A 9,796-nucleotide genomic window follows, 5' to 3' on the forward strand; every position below is an offset into this window, starting at 1 on the left:
CTTGCTTGTGTAGAGGGGGGAGATCCTTAGGCTAGATACAAATTCACCTCTATGTACGGAGTGAGGATCAAAGAACAAAAAAGGGAGGAAGGATGCACTTCTCCTCCGGTTGGCCACTCTATGAGGAGAAGGCTATCTCATACAAGGGGTGAGGGAGGGAATAACCATATAGGTAGTCTGTACTGCCAAGTGAGCTCACCACCACTATCTGTGAGAAAAGGAGGATGTCACTAGAGCCTCAGAAAGGCTTCCCGACACTTCCACATACAATCAGAACCAACCTGAAGCTCCCCCCACTAGCCACACAGGGCATGAATGATGTCGAGCCAGATGCTGCTGATGGACTCCGCAAGCGGGGTGTGGGTGCCTTCGATGGCTTCACTGCATCGAGCTCTCCAAATGTGCCATGCGATAATGCCACTACAAATCTCCCATCTCTGGCTCGAACCAGGAGTCCAATGTGACCAATAGATGGGGTTGGGACTGGCACTGTCGAGTTGCATAGGTGAGAGACCTGAAGGACTAACCCCCCACCTTCCTCCTCATAAGCCACGACAACCTCGGCCTCAGTGGCCCAAGCGAGAGTGCCCCATGTAATAGTACGGGAAGAGGCCATGTCCATACTGAATCCGATACCAAACCTGTTGAGCCTTCGAGCAACCCCAAAGACAATGTCGATGAGACTGTTGGGGATGGCCACATCTCGGACATGCTACTGGTCTACCTCCAAAGGCCAACCACGTGCCAACAGAAAACCACAAAAAGAGATCGAAAAATGTCCTAGAGCCTCTTCTAGAAGTCTGAGAGGAAGCACAGTGAAAGGCCTTGAGACTGCTAATGTCCTGTTGCTACCTGAGTGCCCTCGACCTCAGGCATCTAGATCCTACAACGTTCTGCGCACTACCTTCATGTGTATACCACCTTCCTTTGTGGTTGTACAAGTTGTTAATTCAGAAACACTAACCCTTGTCATATATTTAATATGGCCCAAGATGTTTTGGCTTAAGGAGAATGGGAAGGGAAAAGCTTTAGAGGCTCAAATAATGGAGTTGCAAGATGAGAACAAGGAACTAAGGCTACAACTTCAAGAAGTGGATACCGAGCTCCAGGAAGAAAAAACAAAAATCATGGAATGGTGGCTCTATCAGATGGAAAAATAAAAATAATAAAAATAAAAAAAATAAAAATAAAAAATAAAAAATAAAAAAAGGCAAGGCTGTTATTAAAGGAGCATATTGAGAGGATTCCGAGAGAACCGTTGCATGAACGACGCCTTGCCGCTGTGAGCGAACCAGGTGTCGTCCATGCCCTCTGGCTTTGCATGCTAAACCCTCATCACTTTTGCCCTGTTTCTTCCGTCAGTCGGCCTGCTGTGCATCCCGTCGATTCTCCTCCTCCCCCCGTGGGGGGGGGAACTCTGTTCCAGGATGTCACTTCATGATCTGGTTCTTGCTGGCACCTCTTCATCTGCGCAGTCCACTCGCGAAGCAGCTGCTCTACCGTCTCTGGTCCTACAGCAGGTGCCATCAAGGCCTCCTGGTGGCTCTCTCACCACACAAAAGGCTGCTTCTCCTTTCACTCGTCAGCATAAAGGTCCGGGAGGCCTGGGTGATGCGGAAGGTACGCGGGGATCCCTTCTCGACGGCCCCCCTCAGGGCCATACTGGCCATGTTCGTTCGACTCCCCCTGCGTCTTTTGCGGAAGCTGTGCGCCAGCCTTCATCAGGTCATGTCGTTCCAACTCTACCCTTTAAAACTGTTGATAATACAGTGATTAATCTGTCACAGAACCCTGCATTCGAGGAAAAAACTGGTGATTATGATGTTGACAATGATGGTGCTGTAATCTGCGATGATGAGGAATTGGCAGCGTGGCAAGACCATCTGGCTTCTCACGCCCTGATTGGTCTCTGTCATGGTGCAAGACCGCCTGTAGACACCCTGAAATTCTGGATTAGATCTAATTGGGATCAAAAGGGCATCAAAGTAGCCTCTGTCCAGCATCTGCCTAATGCGTACTATATGTTCCTATTTGAAGATAAGGTAAGCGCCTCTTCTGTTATCAACAGCGGGCAGTGGATTATCAGGAATACCCCCATTTCTTTTTTTAGATGGTATGATTCATTTGACCCTAAAGGACCCAAACCCACTAAAATCCCCGTCTGGGTGGAATTTACAGATATGCCAACCAAGTATTCTATATGGGCTAAAAGGATAGGGGGTGCTGTAGGTAAGGTTCTAGGTCAAAAACCGTTTCAAGTCGTCAACCCCCAATGGGCTCACCAAATGCTCATTGAGGTTGACACCGCCAAACCCCTCAAAGAGAAAGTTCCCCTCAAAAACAGAGAGGGTCAGATTATCTATGAGCAAACTCTGACCTACAAGAACCTCCCGAACGCCTGTTTCAATTGCAACAAACAAGGGCATCTTATTAGAGATTGCCCCGACCTCCATCAACCAGCCTCTAATGATAGAACCCCAGCTAAGGAGGAGGCTTTTGTCCAGCCTCAGCGTAAACATGTGTCCAAGGCTAAAAACAGTAAACCTAATTGGCATATCCCAGCCAATAGATATGCCCCCCTCTTAGCTGAGGTTCATGACGGTCTAGAAGTCCAGTTTCAGGCCAAAGAGGCTGGCAGCTCAGCCCTTACAGGGGCAGATCAACCATCCCCGGGAAGGGTCCCCAACAAGGACCGTGTTTTCGTTAGTCAAGACCTTGATTCACCTATGGAATCAGATGATGATTTCATAGACAAAACGCAGCGTATGGATGAAGTTTTCAAAGCCCAACTTGACGAAGAAGATGCTTCGTTGATGAAGAGGATGTCCCTCTCACCAATGAAACAACATGACGAGGAGGACTTCTCTCCCCTTCTTATGGGGTCTAAAATGAAGAGGAAAAAAGAAAAAAGCCAAGATGTCCTAAGAACCTCCGTATCTGCGGGGAAACCTTCAAAAACAAGTAAAAAATGAATTCTCTGAACCTTCTCTCGTTGAACTGTAAAGGGCTTACAAACCCGGAGAGGGCTTTAGCCATTAATATGTGGTTAAGGGACTCAACTTTTGTCTTCGACCTTATCAGTCTTCAAGAGCTCAAAATTGGGGGTCCTCAACTTCAGATGAACCTTCAAAAAATCTCTAGGAATTCTAGGAATTCTCGGTGGTTTTCTACCAATCATCCCTCTGGGAAAGGTGGGTCTGCTATTGGCATTCACATGAAATGGGAACACGCCATTTTAGATTCTTGGTCGGATGTTAATCACTCTTGGACCGCGGTTAGGATGGGCAACCCTTTCAATTTCACTCTGGTTTCGGTTTATGCCCCCTGCCTGGCTAGCTTGAGAGCTTCTACCTGGCAGTCCATCACTCAGATTGTGGGACCCATCTTTCTCATTGGTGACTTTAATATGGTAGAGGCTCAGGTTGATAGAAGTAGACTTCTGGGCAGTACCATCAGTGGCTATGAAAAGGTAAAATGGGATGGGTTAAAGGGGGAGAAAGACCTCTCTGACCTCTCTTCGAAAACTGGATTCTCTTGGTCTAACAATCAAAAAGGCTCCTTTCACAGGGCTGCCAGATTGGATAGACTGTATGCCTCGGGAAGTTTGATTGATATGTTCCTAAAAATCAAAGTTACCACGGATCCCTCCCTAACCATCTCAGATCACATCCCTCTTATCTGCAACCTGTCCCTTGGCCAGGCCAAAGGTAGGGCTGGATGGCCTCACCTTGACCCCTCTCTCTTCCGTCTCCCTTGTATCTAACAGATGATCAAAGCCTCCATTGCTGAGGCCTTCAATCAATTCATCTCCCCATCCAAGGGATGGGAAAGTCTGGTGAATAAGGTTCATTCTATCTGCAAGGAGTATAAGCTGCAAGTCTCTACGATTCGTTTGAATCGGAGAATGCAAATCAGGAACCAGATTCAAGACATTTATCTGTCTAAAGATGTTGCAGTAAATCACTCTTTGATTGAGCTTAAGAATCAGCTCAGACTTGAAGAGTTATTAGCTGCTAAGGCTACTAGATTGTGGTTCATGGAGGTTTGGGCTGGAAAAATTGATACTCCTCACCCTAAGATGTTTGCTCTCCTTAAAAGGAAAAAAGGTAGAGATCTTATCCCTATGGTCAAGAAGCCGAATGGTCACCTGGCTTTTGATGATGTGGAAAACTTGCAGGTTATTAAGGACCACTTTTATAACTTGTTCTCCACAGCCCTCCCTCCTTCCCATGAAGTTTCGGCCGCTAGGGCCAAGATTGCCAGCATTAGGAAGAAGATGGTGAACCCCTCTTTAGCCCTTAAGCTTGACTCTCCCTTCACTGAAAAGGAGGTCAAGGAGGCTATCTCTCATCTTAAAAAATGTAAATCTCCGGGTGAAGATGGGATCCCCAACGAATTCTTTCTTGTTTTCAAAGACAAATTATCCCCTCACATCCTTGACATTTGGAGGGAAGCCATGAGGAAGGGAGGTTTAGCTGAAAAGACAAACATGGGGATTATCAAGCTTATTCACAAAAAGGATGAGAAAGAAGATCTTGGTAATTGGAGACCCATAATATGTCTCTCGTCCCTTTACAAAGTTTTTGCTCATATCCTGACTAACAGAATCAACCCCTATATGGATGAGTGGATCCTCAAAGAGCAAAAGGGCTTTATAAAGGGAAGGTATATTCTTGATGCTATCATTAGTCTTTGGGAGGGTATGGAACATGCTGAAAACTCTGGCCAGAACTACATCTTCCTCAAAATAGACTTTGATAAAGCCTATGATAGAATAGACTGGTCGTTCCTCTTCCAATCCCTTCAAGATATTGGCCTCAATAGGAAATTCATAAAGTATGTCCAAACCTTGCTTGGGAATGCGTCTTCCAAGGTGGCTGTCAATGGGTCTCTCATCACTGGTGCCTTCCCTCTGAGGAAATCTATAAGACAAGGTTGTCCCCTGTCCCCTCTCCTTTTTGCTATTGTTGCGGATGCTCTGGGGTGGCTGGTTAACAAGGAAATAACTGACAATAATATCAAGGGTATTGAGATCCCCAACAGGGCTGATCCTTTATGCCTGCAGCTTTTTGCTGATGATACGAATGTGCTGCTCCGCAATGAAGTGCAGACTGCTGCTCACTTTATGACTTGCCTGGATACCTTTTGTCTTGCCAGTGGCTCGCAAATAAATCACTCCAAGACCAGCTTCAGAGTCGGGGAAGGGTTGCCCCCTCCCTCGATCCTGTCCGCTGGTTGTAAGAGTATCCCTGATGGTGTTGTTTTCAGGCTTCTTGGAATCCCCATGGGCTTCAACATCTCTTCCAAACAAAGGTGGGACTATGTGCTCGATAAACTCAAGAATCAGGTCAAGAAATGGAGTCACATCAACACAGGGGTAGCGTCAAGAGCCTTTGTCCTCAATCACTTCATTATCCCCTCTGTTGTTTACTTCCTGGCCTGTTGGAGACCCTCTGAGACCCAACTCCAATCCCTTAACTCGATCATGGGGAACTATCTTTGGGGGGGATCTCTCGGAAGTAAGAAGGTCAGCAAAGTAGCCTTTCAGTCATGTTGCTTAGAAAAAGAGCAAGGGGGTCTTGGCATCATCAACATCGGGTTGCTTGCTGAGAAGCTTGCAGCTAAATGGGTGCAAAGGGCCATCTTTTCTAAGGATGTTTGGGCCGACTTACTCAAAAGGGATATCAATAAATTTTGGCTCAAAGGTAAAAGATCTTGGAAGGGTTTCTCTCTCAATGAAGCTTTGTTCTCAAAGGCCGATCTCTCCCCTATAGGTAGTAAACTGTGCTGTAGGATGTGGGAGTCGTGGATGAAATACAAAAAGCTCTTCTTTTTTCAAACCTTTACCAAGAGAGGTAGATATGCCTATTCAGCTGACTCTGTGTGGTTTGGGCATCTTGTGTCTCCGATCTCCAATGAACAGTTCCAGACCAGTCTTTCTTGTTTCAAAGCTGGTATAAAGGTTTGGGGCGACTTATTTGACTCAACTGGGATGTTAAACAGGGATCAAATCTGCAATAAATTCATATTGTCCCGTAGTGGAGTTGAGTTGGTCATTCAGAGGTGTAATGCTCTTAAGGTGTCCATTCCCCCGGGGATGAGTTGTGACTGTATAACCTTTTCGAAAGCCATCCGGTGGGGTTACTCCAGTAACCTGGTCAAGTTACCTAACAACTTGCAAGCAAGTAAGCTGATTCTTAAGCTCAATAAGAGATGGTCCTTGGCCTGGAACCAACATCAATGGGCCTTCCGTTTTAAGCTCATTTGGGCCTTTGCTAATGAAAGAAAACACGCCATTTTGGCCTGGCTTGTCATGCACAAAGCGACCTGGACCCTTGAGAAAGCCCTGAAGTTTGGGCATGGTAACGGTCTTTGTCCCCGCTGTAATTCCAAGATTGAAACGGTCCCCCATCTCTTTTTCTCTTGCCCAGACACTAGACAATTCTTGGATGTTCTTAACAAGGCTTTTAAGAAAATTAGGAAAATCCCTTTGAGCTGGAAAGAAGTCCTCTTAGGCGAATGCCACTCACTTGACCCTTTAACGTGGCAGTCCGTCAGAATTCTGTTTCTTTGGCATGTTTGGAAGCAACGTAATGAAGCTCTTTATGGAATCAAAACTAATCACCACTTTTATCTTTTTCTTGACAGTGTACTCAAGCTAATTCATCAACTCCGGCCGAGTGGTGTTCCCATGGAGGTGGACCGGTGGCAAGAACTACCTTGGAGGAAATGGAAGAGATTCCATGTCTCCTCGCATTGCCTAACGAAGGATGCTATGATACAAGAGCTTCAGCTGGAATGTCAAAGAAGACTTCAGAATTCCGAGTACTACGTCCAGGCTTCAGAAAGCTTCTGTGGGGATCCTTAAGCCCTCATGGCCCCAAGCTTCTGCTCATGTGATTTTCTCAGCCTCTCGTCTGAATAAATGACAGTCTTGCTTCAACTGGGGCTGGCTGGCCACTGCCTAGAGCCTCAGTCTGTGCTTCAGGTTCTATATGTCAAATTGGTACAGCAAAGTTGGCATGCTGCAATGTTTTTTGCCCTTAATCATCTGCTCTCTAGGTTTAACCATCCTCTCTCCCGAAATAGAAGAGGGGCTGGCCGCCGTTTGTCTCTAGAACTGTTGCATCAGAACTTCTTTTTACATGTGTTAGTGCTGGCCGAACTGTTCATGAGATGTTTCAGTTTTGTTTCAGAGTTTTGTCCCCCTTTTTTCTGAAGGGTTCTCCTGGTCTCTGTGTCTCCCCATGGACCTTCCACATGGGATCTTGTACCATCATTTTCTTTTAATATATTCCGCTGTTTTAACTAAAGGAGCATATTGAGATCAATACAAACTTAAATGCAACCAATGATACCCTCAGTAGGACTTACTGCAAGCTATACAAGCAAGTGGCCAAGAATTTTCTTGAGAACATTTTAAGTGAGAATTACTCGGGGGGGGGGGGGGGGGGGGGGTGTGGCGGGGGGAACATCACTATCGACTTCCAGGCAACTGGAAGAGATGGCAGAAGAAATGAAGGTCGAATACATAGGGGCCTTGGAGGAAGCATGGTAGGATCCTCACTCCCATGTATCCCCAAGGTTAAAACAGAGAGCCACACTATCAAAGAAGAAAGAATTGCGAGCTTATGAAATCATCTAGGATGATGATGAAGGAGAAACCTCTAAGAAAACAAAAGAAATCATGAAAGACTTGACTTGAAAGGAATGGAAGACAATGAGGCCGAAGAATATTCATGAAGATTCAGATGAAGATGATTCAGGGTAGGTCCAAGACAATCCGATGGCAGCGGAAACTAATGAGCAAGCCCAGGGATTGGAAACTCAAGGTGATGCTAGCTCAGGCAGTTAGAATCAGGAATCAGAAAAACATCAGAGCCAGGACAAGGAGAGCAAGTAGCAGGAAGCTCACAGCCATATGAAGGCATGACAGAAGAAGAGAAGCTACACCAAAGCTTCCAAAAGATCAAACGAGGATGGCAAATGGTACAGATAGCCTACTTGGTACCATACGTACCGAGTAGCCTTCTCGGTACCCTACAAACATCCGAGATGCTCCTGGACTCAAAACCAGTATACCAGGTAGTAGAAGATGATAAAGCTCTTTCCTTGACATGAGCAACCAAGGCAGACTTCAGGTCAGTCAAGAGGAGTGTGGGCTACTACTCGGGTCCCGAGAGTTGACAGACGAAGTCGGAGAGCTGAGAGAGAAATTGGTCGGAATGCACCAAAGGGCGATCTGGGTCAAGGCAAAAAAGGGGGGAGAGATCCAGAAAATCAAATTAGGAGGGAACACTCGAATGCAGTTATTCGGATATACACATCACATGATCGAGGCCCTGCTCGAGCTGAAAGATTTGATCTTGCAAGAAAACAAGGTCTTGGCAAAGGTTATCAATCACCTCCACAGCAAATCCTGTATGCACTACTCATGATGATGCATTTCCTCACTTCTTTTTGGTACTCTGTCCCCGGAGGCATGAACCCATCGATGCCGTGAAATACTCTTCAATTGTATAAGAACTCAAGAATTGGAGAAGGGGAGACACAACTCTGAAAAAGTCAACTGTGCTATATATGGAGGAGTTCAGCTCAGGGGTAAAGGAGGTGAGGAATAGAAAAGACGAGAAATTTGTCAAGTCAGCATATTAAATGACTCATGATATTGTGCAGCATTGGGAGAAGAAAAGCCAAGAGCTCATGTAAACACACACAAATACACCGCTGCAACTGGAAGTGAAAGCCTCAACAGTTGTCCTGAGGATGGTGCAAAGATTGAAATCTCAGGAGAATGAAAAAATCACGCAGGAAGCAGAAGAGTTGTCCCAAGCCCAAGTGAGAAACAATGAACCAACCGAGCGAGTAGGGTGGATGGGGACAGCAAGAGCCTATTTGTGAGCAGCTATAGCAAAAGCTCCGCCATCTATGAGGGACTTTCTACACTCTTCTCTCTCCTCTCTCTATCTTTGTTGGTGACTTGCATCAAGGTCCCTATTGAGTTACTTAGGGTTGAAAGAAGACACACATAGCTTCCACACATGTGACATCAATATCAAAGCATCAGGCTCAACAAGGCTAAGTGATGAAAGTGTCCTAAGAAGGTACATAGGTCCAAGGAGAGTAACATAACCACATTAGAAATCCCATGGCACTGGTCAGTGTCAGCAAAACCCAAAGGAATGGCAACTTTGAGGGTCAAATGCCATTTGGGGTGAAGCAAGGATGCCATGATCAACCTCGAGAAGGAGATCATTGTAGTGTTTAAGGACAAGGTATGAAGGCAAGGGGACAGGATGGAATACATGCACAAATCTCAACACGAGATCTGGAGTGGAATCAAAGACATGGCAAGTTTTTTTAGTGAAAATGTTGCCAAGAAGGAAGGTTGACAAGTTTAGGAGTCCATGAAAAGATAAGGGGATGATGACAATCATCCAAGGTCAAAGGTTGGAATCCCGTCATCAAGTTTAGCAACAAGGAATGTCATGTGCACACATGGATATGGCTAATTTCCAAGCCAATCCCTGGTTTGGAAAGCAGATAAATAATAGGTTAGGGTACTAGCAAGGCTATTTGGTCGAGACAACAGTGGGCAAGGTAAACCCAAACAAACATATAAAGTAGAGATATCATATCTTTGGGTGGTTGTCTTTGTTGCTGGCCGACAGCAGGTCAGCCAATTCATGGGCATTTTGAAAAGCCTATATAAGGCCACGCTAGCGTTCAATCCTTGCATCTGACCCCCTTGGGGCAAGTCAAGAGTCAAGCATTAGAAGGTCTTCCGATTCCCCTT

General features: G+C 45.8%; 1 protein-coding gene across 1 annotated transcript; it reads left to right on the forward strand.

Annotated features, from left to right (window-relative positions):
• The first annotated feature begins 1,259 nt into the window (after nt 1–1,259).
• LOC147607277 (uncharacterized) lies at nt 1,260–7,311 on the forward strand. Its single transcript, XM_086790714.1, has 2 exons — nt 1,260–2,042; nt 6,649–7,311. Exons 1-2 carry the CDS (start codon nt 1,428–1,430, stop codon nt 6,898–6,900), a joined length of 867 nt encoding a protein of 288 aa, XP_086646840.1. The 5' UTR covers nt 1,260–1,427; the 3' UTR covers nt 6,901–7,311.
• Nucleotides 7,312–9,796: the final 2,485 nt, after the last annotated feature.

Source organism: Cibotium barometz, chromosome 55 (genome assembly GCF_041138505.1).
Source record: "Cibotium barometz isolate CiBa-2024 chromosome 55, ASM4113850v1, whole genome shotgun sequence".
In the NCBI taxonomy this organism is placed as follows: Eukaryota; Viridiplantae; Streptophyta; class Polypodiopsida; order Cyatheales; family Cibotiaceae; genus Cibotium; species Cibotium barometz.

Excerpts from the sequence above, each read along its gene's own strand:
- LOC147607277 (XM_086790714.1), top strand. The coding sequence starts at position 1,428 with ATGTCACTTCATGATCTGGTTCTTGCTGGCACCTCTTCATCTGCGCAG. Across the intron at positions 2,043-6,648 it reads TGTTCCTATTTGAAGATAAG|TGTACTCAAGCTAATTCATC; the intron begins GTAAGCGCCTCT and ends TTTTCTTGACAG.